General features: G+C 37.1%; 2 protein-coding genes across 2 annotated transcripts; both read right to left on the bottom strand.

Moving 5' to 3' along the window:
- Window positions 1-1,571: 1,571 nt before the first annotated feature.
- On the bottom strand, window positions 1,572-6,484 carry cox7a2a (cytochrome c oxidase subunit 7A2a). The gene is made up of 4 exons (XM_079853698.1): window positions 6,378-6,484; window positions 4,909-4,998; window positions 4,182-4,266; window positions 1,572-1,776 (listed from the first exon to the last, which is right to left on the bottom strand). Exons 1-4 carry the CDS (start codon window positions 6,393-6,395, stop codon window positions 1,718-1,720), a joined length of 252 nt encoding a protein of 83 aa, XP_079709824.1. The 5' UTR covers window positions 6,396-6,484; the 3' UTR covers window positions 1,572-1,717.
- Window positions 6,485-7,982: 1,498 nt separating this feature from the next.
- Window positions 7,983-17,692, bottom strand: tmem30aa (transmembrane protein 30Aa). The gene is made up of 7 exons (XM_079854342.1): window positions 17,229-17,692; window positions 15,174-15,293; window positions 14,074-14,181; window positions 13,675-13,762; window positions 11,934-12,080; window positions 11,512-11,724; window positions 7,983-9,232 (listed from the first exon to the last, which is right to left on the bottom strand). The coding sequence occupies exons 1-7, from the start codon at window positions 17,475-17,477 to the stop codon at window positions 9,039-9,041; spliced, it is 1,119 nt and encodes a 372-aa protein (XP_079710468.1). The 5' UTR covers window positions 17,478-17,692; the 3' UTR covers window positions 7,983-9,038.
- Window positions 17,693-18,428: the final 736 nt, after the last annotated feature.

Genomic DNA, 18,428 nt, shown 5'->3' with positions numbered 1-18,428 from the left:
AAATGTGAGTTAATACAATTGGTTTAATAAATAGAAATTCAAAATATTGTTATTTGAACCACATTATCTAAACTGATTTGACAAAAGATCAAGGTTGTGACAAATCATATCTTTTTTAGTGTATGGCTAATTATCAGCCATATTATGAAATGCTTTTTTAACACTTATGCTTCAGGGGCCGTATTCACAAAGCATTTTATCTTACCACTAGGAGTACTCCTAAATCACACTAAAATATTTTAGCTAGGAGTTTTCTCTTAAAAGTTATTCACAACGCCTTTCAGACCTACTCTTAGTAAAGAAAAATGACAACTCCTAAACTAAGAGTGAGTCTTCGTTGCTGTGGATGACGTCATTACTCATGCACGAGCTTGACTGAAGTGACCACCTTGATTGGCTGATGATTGTAACGCGGGAATGATTCAAACACCTCCCCTACGATGATGATTGACAGGTGACAGGTCTGAGAATGCGTGCGCTACACAAGTAGTGCGAAGGACGGAAGATGATGAATAACTGAATAAATAGCCTAAATGAATAAAGAGTAAGGCAAAACAAATAGCCTAGTAGCCTAATGAAACATATGGATTGATGCAATATCTTTGCAACATTATTGAATTAATCGGTCACTATATGCCTCTGCCTACGTTTGCAAAGAGAAGAACATTTTAATTTGATTCACAATGAAACGTTACAATTAGTTTACATGCAATGAGTAGCCTAGTTTTGGTTGTTGTTGGTGGCGGCGTTATTGCATCCCTAGTTATGCCTACAATGCAAAATTGTTCCCTCGCGATTGGAAGCTCCTGTAGCCGCCGCAAACACATTTCAAAACATCGCAACGTGAAATGCCACAAAAAGCGGTTTGTGAATAGGTCTTAGTGAGTTAGGAGTCCTCTCGACTTCTTTTAAGCTGTCCCAGGCTTAGGTGCTACTTTTAGGGCTAAAATGCTTCGTGAATTACTCTTAGTCAAAAAAATTAGGAGTCCTAAAGTTACGAGTGACACGCCCATTATTTTTAGGAGTTGCTCCTAAATTCGCCAGTTAGGAGCTACTTTTAGCCTTAAAATGCTTTGTGAATACGGCCCCAGTTCAGCAAAGAATGGGATCAAGATTGCTGTATCGCTGTGTGTATATAATTATATAAATAAAAAACATAAAATATATATATATATATAAAAAACACTATTTTCTAAATATATGCCATAGATCTTATTTAAACAAAATTATCTATGTATAGGTTTTTATTTTTTAGCTCAAAATACCATTGGGTCTTGCGTTGAAAATGACAGATTTTCTGGTGATGTATGCAGGACTTCTCCAATCATTTAGTCCGGTTAGACTCCGCCCCTGCAAGCTCACCTCCATCTGACCATCCCACATCTCAACATCCAATCAACAACAGATTCATTGAACCAAGTCTCCACCCAACATTCTTTCTTATTGGACAATCCTTTACACTCGGGTATATCACGATACGGAAGAAAAGATTCTGCTTTATCTGACTTTAAATCTAATGAAATGTAGTGAAAATATAGTTGAGAGCAGTTTCTTAAAACACAAAGACTCAGTACAGTGGAACGTTTTATTACATATGATTGCGCTGTATAGTACAATCAATAAATATGAATCCAATGTACTCAAAATAAATGACAAGACATATAATTCTGAGGAATAGAGATCTTTACAACTCAGACACATGAATAGAGAGGCATGTTCAATTCTTCTTCTTGGGCAGTGCTGCGTCGAGCAATGAATACACCACATAACCGCACCCTGAGGAGAGAAGAAGAGCTGGTGTTTATAGAGGAAATAAATGCATATTCAGTTCATTTTGTACACTGGAAAGAGTACAAAGTACAAAACATCATGACAAACCACCAACAACCCGTAAAGACAGATAATGAAGAGTAAGCAACTGTACCGTTGCAGTTACCTTTAGAAATACTTAGACCATTTGATCATGTTTCGCGATCATATACACAAATCAGAATGCTGACTCTATGCACTCTCAGAACAGCTCATCTTTAATAAATAAATACATATAGTCATTTGTATTTCTCCAAACCAATATGCTGTCATTTTTCACCAACTGAAAAGAAAAAAAACACCTGTCCTGCTCCACAAAGGATGAAAAAGCACCATAAAAGCAGCCCTTTCAACGTGGTGTGTGCTATATTCTAAGACTTATGAAACTTAACGCTGCCCCACCACATTTATTAATAAAACAGCTCCGCTACTGAATCGCCACGTTTTATTTCTCAGCATTGAGAGGGCAACATCGCTGGTTTTGACGTCATTTAAATGGACAGTTTTGTTGTTAATAGAGAGAGATGCTGAACAGATGCAGGTAATTCACACACACACATCTCTCATCTCACTCTCGCGATAATGAATTCAAATAAATGCTTTAACTCATTTATTCCAATAAATGTAACCTTTCGCACTACTTTATCTTTGCGTTTGATTCAAAGTGGGCAGAATGCTGGATCTAACGAGTCGTAACTGATGAAAATAACCGCCAGTTTCATCCTTCCGGTCAAATATTAGTCTACAAACATCAATAACAGCTTTAAGTTGTCAATGCTGGCAAATTACCATGGTATAAGCATCATAATCCACGGCTAGCTGTGCATTAAACCATTTTAACGCACTCCGCTTCACGTCAGATGGTTCTTTGCCTCCACGTCGTGATTTAAAATGGTTTAATGCACAGCTAGCCGTGGATTATATCACTCACACACGTCTTCAGATCACATAACCTGGGATAAAACACAATATGCAAGAACTACCTTTATGTGGTTTCGTTTGGGAGCATGACAGATGACTGTCATGATCATTGTAGATGTATTTGGATAGAAAGGAATTGTTGAATTAATTTGATTATATTTTAAAAGATTAAACTGTTAATGTTATGACTTCGTCCCATGTCAATGGATTTCAGAGCCGGACAGTACATTTACTTGAGTACAGTACTTAAGTACAATTTTGAGGGATCTGTACTTTACTCGAGTATCATTTTTGGGGAGTACTCATGACTTTACTCAAGTACATTTGAGAGGCAAATATTGTACTCTTTACTCCACTACATTTCTATCCATAACCGTGAGTACCTGTTACTTCTTCTAAAAAAAAAAAAAAAAATTTGAGATGAACTGCTGCACTTGTGACAGGGCACATGTTTAACTGAAAGAACGAGCAGAGAGAGAGAGAGCCGGTCGCGCGCGCGGACACACTCGGTCTCTCTCGCGCACTTTCGGTCTCTCTCGCGCACTGTCGCTCGCTCGCGCAGTTCGTTTTTCGCTTTTGTCCAGTCTGGCGCCTCATACACATGCGCCCTGTCACAAGCGAGGCAGTTCATCTACTTTACTCACCGATCAAATAAGACTTTGGCGGGACAAAAAATCACTTTGGCGGGCGCTAAAACAAGTTCAATGCAGGAAAATTCATGCATGAGTAATGCACTCGCACAAATGCGACCACATAAAATTTTAACTTGCACATTCTCAAAAAATGGTCGCAGTCTGGAACCCTGTGATTTGATTGATGAAAAAAACAGAGAAACTCACATGTACACACAATTGTTAGCTGAATTTTCTTTTCTGATATTACACATTATTGTAAGCTGAGCATTTGCTTTGATGTTCTTGAGTATGCGGTGTGTTTAACACAGTCGAGTTCAAATGTGGGTGCAAAAAATCCATTAAAACTCTAGCAGAGGTTTGTCAGAGCGTTGCCATTGTGCTATTGCCTTGTGGGAAAGTAAGAAATGTTAAATAAAGCAACATGGTAAAAAGATGAAAATGACTTGATTTTACTTTCAATTCATTTTACATTCTCCAAGGTATTAACATTAACATTTTTCATAACTCCATGTAGGACGTTTCTGTACATAAATGTAAGCACTGTGGCAGTAGTAATGCAATATTTAGAAAATGTACTCTTGTACTCTTGATACTCAAGTACTTTTGAAAACATGTACTTCAGTACTTTTACTTAAGTAGACATCTGACTGTAGTACTTTTACTTGTACTTGAGTAAAATTTAGCAAGGGGTATCTGTACTTTTACTCAAGTAATGAAGCTGTGTACTCTGTCTGATGGATTTCCAGATAAAAGACTGATAAAGCACAAGTAACATAAATGAAGACCAAAATGGCAAGCCAAATATATAAAGCTTACCAAAGACAGTTAGGGCCATAGTCGCCCTGTACAAGAGAGCATCTGTGACGCCTCCCTTCAAATGAATCGGCAAGCCATTGTCTTCCTGAAAGAAGCAGAAATGACATATTAGCATTTGATACTTCAACACTTACTTTTAAGGGGACACAAGTGTGAAGCATAAAAACAGCTTAAAGAAGAAAAGCCTAATTCTGATCCTCCAGAATAATGCTACAGATCTCCTTTAATAGCTTATTTTGCTCAATTTGACTTCTGTAAGCGAGACCACCAACACAAACTGAACATTCAAGATTGATCTCAGTCACATAGCAACAACTTAAAGAACATATTTTATTCTTAAGAATTATAATATAAGAGCCATCCTCAACTCAGCGCCAGACTGCCGTAAGCAGAAAGTTCCAGCATCAAAGCCAGTGAAATCGCAGTTATAGAATCAGTGAAGCTTTAAACTACTTGTTTAATCTGACACTTCATACTATTTCAGTATTATGACACATGCAGTGATTAGTAATATACAGCCTACTATACAAGTGAACCCTACTAGCGAATCATTTCGTACTTATCTGTTCATCCACAATACCAGTCCAGAACCTGGGAACAAATTACAATCTTTTACATTACCATTAGCGAGTGCCAAAGAGGAATAAAAAGATCTAGTTAGTAGTAACTAAACCTGTGAAATCTTAGGATTTGACTAAATGTCCATTTGGATTAGATCAGAACTAACTTGAAATATCTTCTGCTTTCCCGGGACTTTGTTCTCCAGCTGTCTGGGTGCGCTGCTGGACACGGTCCTCCTGGAGAACTGCTGCAGGGTCTGGGGGACGACAACAGCAAATCATGTGCAGAACTATCGAAACAGCGAAGAAGATCGTTTCCACCACAGAATAAAAAAGTCACTTTTTCTCTCACAATTCAGACGTTTTTTTCCTTGAAATTCCCACAAAAATTTCTATAATGTTTCTATCTATAAATATACCTATAAATTCGGAATTCTGCAACAAAATTCTGAGAAAAAAAAGACAGAATTGTGAGATAAAAAAGTCGCAATTACCTTTTTTTAATTATTATTATTAACTTACATGGCGGAAACAAGCTTCCATAAACGAGAGAAAAACACTTCTGCGCACTAAAACCTCTGTTCATCCCTTTACACTGATCATATACAGTATATAGTACATACATATATCCATATACACACACACACAGACACAGCCATATACAGTTGTGGTAAGAATTAAGGCACCCCTGGTAAATATGATCAAAAATGGCTGTAAAAAATAAATCTGCATTGTTTATCCTTCTGATCTTTCATATATATCCTTTTTTTGACATACAGTACCAGTCAAAAGTTTGGAAACATTACTATTTTTAATGTTTTTGAAAGAAGTCTCTTATGCTCATCAAGCCTGCAGTAAAAAAAAAAAAAAAAAAAAAAAAAAAAAAAAAAACAGTAATATTATGAAATATTATTACAATTTAAAATCATCATATTAGAATGATTTCTCAAGGATCATAAGACACCAAAGACTGGAGTACTTGCTGATGAAAATTCAGCTTTGCATCACAAAAATAAATTACATTTTAAAATATATTAAAAAAGAGAACCATTATTTTAAATTGTAATAATATTTCATAATATTACTGTTTTTTTTTTTTTAACTGCAGGCTTGATGAGCATAAGAGACTTCTTTCAAAAACATTAAAAATAGTAATGTTTCCAAACTTTTGACTGGTACTGTATATATATATATATATATATATATATATATATATATATATATATATATATATATACACACACACACACACACACCTCAATTATCAATAACAACCCTCACGTACATAATCATTTAATAATGATAATAAACGTCGTAAATCTCTCCAGGAAACTCCCAGTTTATCTAGTTTGAGAGAGACTGGTGAAAGTAATTACATGGATTTACATATCAATATACGAATACAGTATTTTTTTTTTCCTTTTTTTAGACGGTAATTTTGTTTATAAACTAATATATACCCAAATGCTTAATAATCTTCCGTAATGGGCAGGAGGTCACGAGAGCTTCTAACGTTACTAGGCGAACAGTGTTTCTAACTCTGGACAAATCTATTCAGGCTGAGTTATGAGAACATGTTCAAACGCTTTCGCCAGATAAATGCAATGATAAATGACATAAAGATTTGAAATCTCACCCTTAAATGCCTAAACATGGTGATGGACGATTTCTCCTTCAGATCGTGATGTTCAGGAAGCCGCACAAGGACACTTATGTCACTTCCTTCTTCAGCTCTGACGCAGAATCAACAGAATAAACAGCGCATCACTGCCTCCTGCTGGACAGGAGAGCCGCGAGATCCGGTTCTTTATAGCGAATCGGTTCGCTGGACTATGCGTTCCAAATGACTCAAAAACGATTCGAGTAAGCGGTTTCGCTAGATTCTTTCTAGCGAATCGGTTCGTTCGGACTGTCCGTTCCAATTAAATGACTCAAAAATGATTCGAGTAGCCGATTGACCTTACCTTTTACCTTATGGTTGTTCAATTAAAATGCGTTTGGTAAAATACCGTTATTACCCATAGAGTTATTACCATTATTGATAAGTATGTTTGTTACACTTCGGATTGAATAAAAGCTCATCTTGCTGATTTTGTTTTGTCATTATTCCGTCCACTTCAGTCAGTAGGCTATACAACTTTAGGAGAAGCCAAATTTGGCTTTAATACAGACAAACCCAACCTTTTGGTTCAAAATGTTATTAGAATTTAACCCAACGGTTGGGTTTGTTCATATTTGACACAAATTTGAGTTGAAACAACACAGATTTTTTTAGAGTGTAGGAATCGCAGGTGTAAAGCACATATCACTGCCAAATCAAGACAATAGAAAACAATTATCCAGCAAACTGTAATCTGGCCAGACACCAAACATTTGATAACCAATGTGCAGTGCTGGGTAAATAACTTACTAATGCAGTTACTGATGCCAAATTGCATGACAAAAATTGTAGTTAGTAACGTATTCCATTACATTACACATTTTTATGTAATGTAATTGACTGCTTTTAGATTAATTGTTTTGACCGAACTCATTTATCCCATTAAACTGAATAGGACAGTACTGTAACCACATTGATACACAAATACAAAGAGAAAGAAAATATATTCCATTCTTTGTCATCAGCAACATGAAGTGCATTAAACATCACATTGTCAGGATTTCCCAAATTAATGTTAAATAAATCATTTTAAAATAACGAAAATTATAATAAATGTTTCCAAAGGCATCGCAATACATGGTTAAATTACTTACTGAGTAATAATAATGTGTTCGTCAAGAGTTGATTTGATATGCAGCGATGAGAAAACACTCCTTAAAAGTCAAATGATTTCTGTAAATCCAATGGTCAAATGCTGTGTTTCTCTCCGTTTTCCATGCAATTATAGACACCTGACTAGTGGCTGGTGTGTGTGTGTGTGTGTGTGTGTGTGTGCAATTTCACAAAACTAGAAGACTTTCTGAACGTATGCAATATGAAACCATTGTGTGAATATGTATTCATTTAATCAATAAAAAAGTAACTGTAGTCTGATTATGAGTATTAAAAATAATAATAATAATAATAATAATAATCTACTAATTTTTTGGAATCTGATTATGTAATCAGTAACTCAGTACTTGACTTACGGGACCGAGGCAGGAAAAGCAGCACAGCACATCTCTCATGCATTTGTCGTTTATTATCACACAACTCTTTTCAGTAAATGGCATGACTTTGGCCCAACAATACACACAGAACTGAGCTGGATACAGGATTTCATAGCAGCTGCTGAACACACACATTTCCTTTTTAAATACACATTGCAGAGAACAAGCTTTTCAGAGAAGAAACTAAAAAACTGAACACATTCGCTTTGAGCATTCCGGTTTAGCATCTCAAATAACACAGTGCAACAATTCTTGCTGATTCGCATGACAAACTATCGTATCATGAATACTGAATTTGTATAAAAATCACTGATTAAAATCCATTACTGTTTTGATTTTAAAATATTATCATTGTAGTATACTATATTATTATCCAAACGGACGAATTTCACAAAGCCAGTCAAGATTGGTCATATTTAACCTCAAAATCAAAAGAAAAAAAAGTGAATATGTTTAGGCCGATGGATATTTTTATGTTTTTTGCATTGTGACAATATAGTACATTCATGACAAATAAGCACAATTCCCCAAATTCTCATTATTGTAATGCAAAAAAAAAGTCATAAAAATAATAAATAAATAAATAATGCACCATGGTAGAATTTGTTGTATTTGCCTGTAGTTATGCTGATCTTAATAAAATCACTGTATTATTGTATAGAGAATATAATTAAAATCATGACAAATTACAAACAAACTAAAAAGTGAAATGTCCTAAAGTGAATTTTTAGGGGAAAATGTGCCCATGAAAATGTCAATACAAAGTGCTTTATCCTGCAACATATGATCCCACTCCACCCCACCTTCTTCATTAGACTTTTGGGCAAAATATGACCTGGACATGTTTGTGTGGGCTTCACTCAAATATAGTCCTACACATCCTTCAGTTACTCCACAGTGCCTTCATACTGTCCTCAACACAAAACACTTAATGCAGAAAGATCAACTGTGTCAGAATCAAGATTTCCAAGATAAAGCTTTGGTGTGAATGAAAGAAAGGCTTAAAACAGATCATTACAAACTGCCAGTGCATACACAATAACATTGTAAGCAGTCCTTCTGGCACCTGTGTGTACAGGAGCATCTTCCCACATGAGACATCATGACCGATCCCTCACGCGTCTCACGTCAGTGCGCTGATCCGCGTTCAGTTGGGAATGTCCGCGTTGTTGTTGCGGTTGCCGTATTTATGGTGGATGATCAGCAGGACCACTCCCAGGAAGAAACACACGGATCCCACTGTGATGTAGGCGATTCCCAGGAAAGGGTTCTTCCCTCCCATCCAGGAAATGGTGCTGAGGATCATACGCTTGCGGCCGTCGAAGCTGCGCACTGGGTAATCTGGGGTCACGTTATTAAAGAACGCTACCGTACTTCAACATGCATTTGCTTACATATAGAAGAAACGGTTACTCTTTATTTTAAGGTGTCCGTGTTACAGTGTAATTATATATTTAAGTACTGAGTAATATTAATCTACTACATGTACTTACTATAGGGTTAGGGTGCGATTAGGGTTGGATTGAGGGTTAGTTGCATGTAATTATGCATAATTTACTGTTATTACTACGGTAAGTACATGTAACACATGTAACAAGGACACTGTAAAATAAAGTGTTACTGAAGAAACTTTAAAGGCTTTTAGAAGTTTTTCTTTTTCATTCTTCGCTTTGGGGTAAAAAGACTATTTTTAAAGCAATTTAAAATACCTGACCACTGACCAGTGGTTTACTGTAAGCGAACATCCCAAAACGGCCACACTGCTGAGAGCGGCACGTAGGGTGTGTTCACACTTGGCATGTTTGGTAAAAGAAACCCTGGTGTGATTGCTCTGTAAGTGCGGTTCAGTTGAATAAGAGTGAAGGCTGACCTCTGAACCCTGGAGCGCATCAAACAAGCGAACCGAGACCCAAAACTCTAGTGCAGTTCAAATGAAATATGAACGCAACACGGACCAAAGACATGTAAACGAAACAAAAACAGGACATGATGTCACAAGATGAGACCCTGAAAAGGACGAGTTCTCAGCTGGTCATCATATGTAGGCTACGATATGTAGGATTGTTTTGGATGTTCGGTAAGTTCAGTCGTGAAATATACGTAATAAAAGCCAGGTTGTGAACGTATCCCAATGCCTTTAGGTTCGGTATCTTGAGGGTTTGGTGTTAAATGTTTTTCAAATGAACCGAGCAAACCGAACTAAAAGTGTGAACACACCCTTAAATATGTGCTGCAGAATAACACTTACAAATTCAGTTTCTACCAGTTCATGACCTCGACGGACTGAACAGAAGAAATGAACTGGAGAAGATTTCTACATCAAAGAAGGCGGAGCCTCAGAGCCACACCCACCTATTACATCATCGCCATGGACCAATGGTAGTTCGGAGATGTTTACCAGAAGAGTTCGCTTTGGCAAGCTGTTTTGAACTCAAACTGAGTTCGAAGTGAAACACACTCCAAAAGAACTGCGTTTTGGCCTGATTTAGTTCGAAATGACGACACTTCGATTTCTCTTTAAGTATATTAACATTAGCCTTAACAGTTGCATTTGTACATTTCTTATGATGAAGTTATAAATAACTTAAAGGTAGGAAATGTGTTTTATAAACACTTTTTGTTGTTACACTGGTTGAAACTCTCTTCACATCCTGATAGCAATCAATAATAGAAGTGGTCTAAATATTAAAACGTATTTATACCATGGTCTGGGTGAATACTCGATTCTGATTGGCTGCAGGGTGTCCATTAAAAAGTGATAGAGGACACCTAGTAAATAAACAGTCAGGCGTAACCAGGGAAACCATGTTATTGTTTGTAAAAACTTTAGATTTCGATTGTAAAACTAATTAAAATATAAACTAATGTTTTAAAAATGTGTTATTTAGCTAATTACCATGGTATAAGCGGGTTAATGCCCTTCAAGGTGTCCATTGTCAGGTATTAATGGACTTCGCTGCGCGTCGGACGGTTCACACCTCGCCGTCGTTCATTAATACCTGACAATGGACACCTCGTCGGGCATTAACCCTTACATATACCTCTTCTGTGGAAGATTCACGACCAAAGAATATTCATCCAATCATTGCATTCGGTCCAAAACAAACAGCCACCTATTACAGTTCCTCCTGAACCAAAACAACGAGCTGATGCTGCGTTCATGCCTTGCCGTTACCGTTACGAAACCCATGACGTTCCAACCGGAGCCGTTCATGTCCTCAGACTCGGATTTATGCGTCTCTATGTCAACACTATCAACGGCGAAATGAATCTGCAGCAGTCAGGTGGTACAAGAGCGAGCTCTGGAAGTTAGTTCATTATTATTGTAATGTTATGCGCTTTTAACGCCGTCTCTCGAGATGCTTTGCAGAATCTGCTGTGTGTGTTCATGTGTTTCGGAGGAGACGGGGCTCTGCTCTGAAGGGAGGGTGGGATCTCATGCTTTCAAAGCTAACTTTCTATTGCTAACCTCTCTGAAATTGCCTAACCTACCTTCAAATTATGAACGCAAATGCTGGTTTAAAGGCTTATGCTAATCTCACAGACCCTGTTTCCACCTGGTGAAAAATGAACAAAAACTTGGAAGTAGAAAGACTGAAATGGTATTTTCTGAAGGATACTGTAGGTGACATCCAGGCTGTAGTTTCCAGGCGGTAATGTCGGGGTCATGTTGTCCTTCTTCTTCTGAATGATGCGGTACAGCTTTCTGAAGGTGGGGAGAGCAGCGGTTCTCATCCACACGATGAAATCCTCATTGATGAAACCGTTGTTCTCAGGATCAGTCGGGTCCAGCTCATAAACGGGTTTGCGCCAGTTGACGGGTTTGCTTGTGTCTGTGAGGACAAATAACGCTGGTTAGCAATAATACAGCGAAACTTTAAAAACATAGAGGCCATTTTACAATTTTTGTAAAACTTTTACTTGCTGAAAAAGTCTAAACTATCAATCAGAGGACAGAAGGACTGGAGTAGATTGTGTGCGACAGGTTTTTCAGCAAACTTTTGATCATGTTGTAGGCTTTACAGGGTTGGGCTTTATGTACCTTGGAACACAACGGAGAGGTTGCTGTTGCTTCCTCCTGGGTTTCTGAACTTCACATGTTTGTCAGTCCACCAAGCAATGCCTGTCTTCACCAGATGAATAGCTATTCGGCTTCCGTTTGGATGGAGGTAAAACAGCTCCAAAGTATCTACAAATATCAAACGAATTACAGAAAGCAGTCAGAAAGACCTCAGGTCTGTTTCACGCAGCTTGTGTAAGCAGTGAATATTTATTTAGGGGCTCATATTCACATATTTACATGGTGCAAGGCTGCAGATATCAATAAAATCAAATATGTGACCCTGGACCACAAAACCAGTCACATGGTTCAATTATTTGAAAGCTGAATAAATAAGCTTTCCATTGATGTATGGTTTGTTATGATAGTACAATATGTGGCCGAGATACAACTATTGAAAATCTGGAATCTGAGGGTGCAAAACAATCGAAACATTGAGAAAATCTCCTTTAAAGTTGTCCATTTATGTTGGCGATTGTGCTGCATTCACTCACAAAAATACATGTTTTATATATTTACGGTAGGAAATTTACAAAATATCTTCATGGAACATGATCTTTTGAAATGCTATTTCATGCATACTGAGTTTTTTACACTGGTAAAGAGTTGGATTCCCATGCTAAACATGGACAAAGTTTCAAAAACTAAGTTGTACGTTTGAAGGAGTATTTTTGTTCCAAAAATACTCCTTCCGGTTTGTCACAAGTTTCGGAAAGTTTTTTTCGAGTATGGCTCTGTCTTACGTAAGATAGGGCGGAATTTCCTTATATGGGTCCTAAGGGCACTTCTCCGGTAAGATCGCGGCCGCGCGCGCATTCGTAGACTAGCAAGAGAGTGAAAGCAGTTTGCCATCAAAGCGCCTGCCCGGCTTTTGGGAAGTCAATGTCACCAAAGAAGTGTGTTTTTGGTTGCCAGGGCAAGACAACCCTGCACAGATTCCCAAAGAACCCAGCGTTAAGGAACCCGTGGATGGAGTTTGTTTTCCTGAGCATAAACGGAGTTGTGTAAGACTGTTTGTTCCCTGCATTTCGACGATGATTGTTTTATAAACAAAGCCCAGATCGTCTAATGCTTAAGGATCGAGCAGTCGCAATGATAAAGGTTCGCGGTCGTGCGTTGGAACCGGACGGTGAGTAACTGTTGAACAAATAATGTCTCTGTGTGTTGTCACTAGCTCGGTGCGTTAGCACAGCTAAGCTTCGCCCACACGGCCCGCCCCCAGCCGCTCGTTTTTTTCCGGAAAGACTCGGTACACCCTATCTTTCTTTGATTAATATAATAAAACAAAAGACTTTTTGGAGATATGAAGGATGCAATATTACTCTATAGGTACTCAAGATTAACAGGAGATTGAGTGAAAATGAGCATTTCACCCCCCCTTTAATATCCTAATGATTTTTGGCATAAAAGAAAAATCTATCATATTGACCCATACAATGTATTTTTGGCTATTGCCACAAATATACCCGTGCGACTTGTGACTGGTTTTGTGATCCAGGGTCACATATGTTAAAGAGAAATCAGCATCATGGGCATAAAGAGCCAAAATTTATGCAATACATATCAAATCTCTGACTAAATATCTTTTTAATATCAACAGTTTGCACATTTGTACACAGTGCATCATCTGTGTTATAAGTACATGTTTTAAAATAAACACAAGTGTGTTTGTTTGAGCCGTAAGCTTGTCACTGGTCACTGACCTCGCACATATGTGTCTTACCATTGAAGAGACTGTTAGCAATGGCACCGCAGGGAGCAATCGGCTTCTTCTCGCTTGTTCGGTACGGTTCACACTCTTTACTTGGGTTCTGCAGAACAAAGACTTGAACACTTAAAAACAATGTCTTGAAATGTGAAGTATAGCATAAACCTATCTTTCCTTCCATGAAAGTTTCAAATTATTAGCCATTCGCTTGTCATGTCTGGCATCAAGGCTGTTTAATACGAAACTAAAAGCAAATAAAGACATAACATATTTCATAAAATGCACATTCATGAAGTTCAGCAGAACTGTGTCTTTATAAACAACAAAATGAAGTGTGTTTAAAACTAGGCTAAATGCCAGGAAATCCTTTCCTCCTGTTTTATCAGTCATGAAACAGATTCTCGAACCACTTACCTGTAAAGAGCTTTTATCTCCGTTCAGCTGACTGTCGTCTCTTGACTTCACATAACGTCTATGGTTTTGATAGAAGTTGGAGAGTCCATAGTACATGAAAACATTACTCTACAAAAGAAAAGATGTCAGAGGATATAAAACCATCCAGTGGCAAAATCTTTTGTCCGAGGGCTATTTTAATGTTATTCACAGGCATTTTATATGTAATTGATCTGAAACCTGTTGTTTTAGGAGCGGGAAACTATTCTATTTTAAACTATACAATCAATAAAAAGTCCTCTAAAATGCATAATACATGAGAACTAATGCCACTTTAGGCGATTTACTTCACCACCACACAGTTCACAGACACTCACAGAGTAAATAATGTAACTTAATGGACCTACAGATAAATATATCCAACTATAAATGAACCGCCTCTGTTCCAACAGTATGGATTTTAGGTATGCAGCAAATTTGGTTCGATATATCAAATCAAATATTTTCTAATAATACTTTTAAATAAATACAGCCTTGGTGAGCATAAGAGAGCGTCACATGAACTGTAAAGCACAGTGGTGGAAGTATAAAGAGTTCAAGAGTTGGTAGTTATGAACCAGGATGGTTTGCCATCACTGAAATGAGCAGACATGTAATGTTTCGGAATGGGCGAGGCAAAGCGCTTATTCGAGCCTAACATATTAGAAACTGGCTTAAATATAAGCCAAAATTCCTCCAGGCCAAACTGGACTGATCCACAGTCAAAGGAAGCGTTTGGTTAAAGTTATTTCTGCTCAAGTTGGTCAAACCAGAAACTGAAGTCAAAAACATTCCTTCTGGATTTTTAGTTATTTGTAAAATGTAGTTCTTTATCCAGTTATAGCTCTTGCATTGAGATATATGGAAGCTTGTTTCCACCAGAAAATAAAAGGAAAAAAAAGTAATTTTAAGTTAGTAGATTGTGTTTGGCTGAAAGAAGAAAGTCATATACACCTAGGATGGCTTGAGGGTGAGTAAATCATGGGATCATTTTCGTTTTGGGGTGAACTATCCCTTTTAAGGCTTTGCTAACTTTCTCCTAAGTGTTAGGATGAGGGATGAGAGATGAAGAAGGTGTTTACGTCGAAGTGCTGGTCCAGGGTGAAGGGCACCGAGCAGGTACACACACTAGTGCTGTTCCAGCTGTAGTTCTGAGCGCAGTTATAACACGGACTGGACATGTCGACACCAGTGTAGTCGATCTACAACAGAACCAACACAAAACAACTCTGATACCTGACAACTTCAAATGTACAGAGCCTTATAATGGTGCGCTCAAGTCCTCCAGGGAAGGTGGGAAGCCGTGTTTGGGTCATTCTACAGAAACGTCCACTTTTGGTATGGCAAGACGTCTTAAAATTTATTTCTTTTTCTAACATTTAAACTTACACCACATTATTAGATTACCCTTTGACTTTATGAATACGCATAAATGACAGATTGAATGATTTTCTATATTTTTTTGTGCATTTATTTAAAGACCGCAACCGCATGTACCATTTTTTGGTCACTGGTGTTACCTTACTTCTTTGGCAATATTAAAGGTTTTTATGAAATATTATTTCAATTTTTTTCAGCACATGTAGTCAGAGTTACCAGAAAATAATGATAATGCAACAAATAAGGAGATTATGTTTTATTTATTTTAATCAGGTTTGTTAAAAGTGTGCTTGAATGAGGTTAGTTCATTTGCGCAGCCATGTGTTTGCTATAACAATGAAAATATTTGAAAACCAGTTCAAATCAAGTAATGATGCAATCCTTTAAATCTTAAATTTTGAGTGTAGCAGAATTAAATGGATGTAAAATTATTATTATGTCACATTGTATTTAATGTGACAGAAAAAAAAGACAGTAACACCAATGACATACATAAGACCAAAGATCCTTATTCTTCAACTATAATTAAGTAGATGAGACTAAATTGTTACATTTGGCATATAATCTAAATTAATAGCTTTGAATAAAGTTTATCTATAAATGGGAGTCACTGGTGTTACCCATAAGAAAACTGACACCAGTGACAGTAACACCACTGACAATTTTCATGAAAAATTCATTTTACAAAATGGCTGCTGCAAGGTATCAAACCACATCTTGTCAATCATGGTATACTAACTAAATTAAGTAGTTTAATCCATTTGTATTCTAGTTTTTTTACAATTACCTAACACTAAAGTAGGTTATAACAGTGAGTTCAACTAAAAGCTTCATATGAAATCATGAGATAAATGAGAAGATTTCTGATTTAACTGAAAAGAGACTGGATCTACCATGGGCTTTTCTTCATAGATATTCGGGAAATTGGAAGAAGGAAGTCAAGTAATGTCATCAGTGTGATTTTTATTTCAAAATAAGAGATTTTTGTTTAACGGTAACACCAGTGACACAACTCCAGGGGACCACAACAGTACTTTCATTATAAATTTTATAATATGTATTCGGCATTTTGTTTTTTTATATCATTTACATAATATATTTGATAGTTATGTAACGTTATACATTATTGTATTTTAAATTATAATTAATAAAAATCAGATATTGCCACATTGATGGCTCAAGAAGGTGTAATTCTTCAAATAACATATTGTTTTATTTTAAAATGTAAAGAAATTTTAAGTGTAATATTTCTGTAAAGGCTAGGGACAGAAAAATGGACATTTCCATAGAGTGACATTCAAGTCACGTTCATCGGAGTAAGATGGCGGTATACTTTCTCTTAATGAATTACTCAAAAATAGCAAGGTTCTTAAACTCTAACGTTAGTTCTAGAAAATGAAGAACATATAAATGTGCATCAGATGTTTTTGATTCATTTATGAAGCCACTGCAAACTTCATGGTTACATATGACATTGTTATGTTTAATGTCATCATTAATGTCATCATTGTAAAAAAAAATAATTATTTAATTAGTAAAGCTTTAATGTCATCATTGTATTATTCCACCATGTTTCTCTTACACGCCCCCAACTCGTCGGGCTTAAAGAAAATCCCGAGCTTCCCACTCGTATTTACGACATAGTGGTGGCGTTCATGTGCGTTCAACTCGTAAATACGATCTTTGCGAGATGACTTGAACGCACCATTAATAAACCTCTTTAATCAACATGATGTTGCTATGGTGACGTTACGCACCTCGAACTCTTTGATGTTGTTAGAGGTGACGAAGAGTCCGATGCCGATGGGGATGAAGATGAGTCCGATCATGAAGAAGGCTGGCAGGACGGTGCCCGCGGTCAGGATGGGCTGCCAGGCGGGCAAACGCTGCTGTTTAAAGGCCGTGTTATCGGGCTTCTTGCTCTTGACGGACCCCGGGCCCCCGGAGCCCACCGATCCCGGATGGAGACCGTCCTCATCCTTTGCGTTATAGCTGGACGCCATCATCGCTCTTTAATCCGATAAAGACGAGCGGATAGCGAGCGCACTACACGATAACCTCAAATATGTTGCCTTGCTGGACAGTTGTGTGTTATATCGCTGCTGTCACTTGTGTTGATCAAACAGTGAACGCGCCATTACACAACAATGTTGATTATTTCCGTTAGCGCTTATTGAACACGGACAAGACGGTAAACAAGGAAGTACAGCAGCCAATAGGCGGAGAGTACCATTGTGACGTCATCTAACCACACCCCTCCCCTCAGTTTATCAAAATATTATCTTTCTCATTACTGAAATACAGTAATAACGGTCGTCTTATCCAGATACAATATTTTAATCAGCATTAACATTCTAATAAGAAGAATTGATGTTTTTTTTTTTTTTAAACATAGCCTTAGCTTTTTTTCTTATACAAAGTGTTTCATTCACTTCTAGTAAGTGGAAGGAAAGAAATATATGGCATATCTGATCATATCTTATCATATCAAAACATTTTTACTTAGAAACAATAATAAAAATGTCTTCCATTACAGATGTGCTTTTTGGTAAAACTCTTATCAATGCATTTCAATTCACAACATTACAGACAGAAAGTGCTTGGTCTGATAAACATTCCAGAGAATGCTAAAAGTATACACTATTAAAATCATAAACAACAGTTTAGCAGATATCACACGTTTTCATTTGATAACAGTTTTATTTCATTTGATTTTTTATTGGATAAATATTCTTTCAATCTTGCGAGCAAAGAGGTCTAATACCTGAAGTGAAGCGATAGCTTGTCTGTTAGCATACATGACTAAATGCTGCCATCTTTGCTCATGATGGGCACTCATGGTTTGATCAAGTCATGTCGGTAAGATCGTATTTACAAGTTGAACGTACAAGAACGCCACCACAAAGTCATAAATACCAGTGGGAAACTTTAAGCCCTGAGTTTACGAGTTGGGGGCG

The sequence above is a fragment of the Squalius cephalus genome, assembly GCF_949319135.1.
Source record: "Squalius cephalus genome assembly, chromosome: 20".
Taxonomy (NCBI): Eukaryota; Metazoa; Chordata; class Actinopteri; order Cypriniformes; family Leuciscidae; genus Squalius; species Squalius cephalus.
This window is presented reverse-complemented; position numbering and strand designations above follow the sequence as displayed.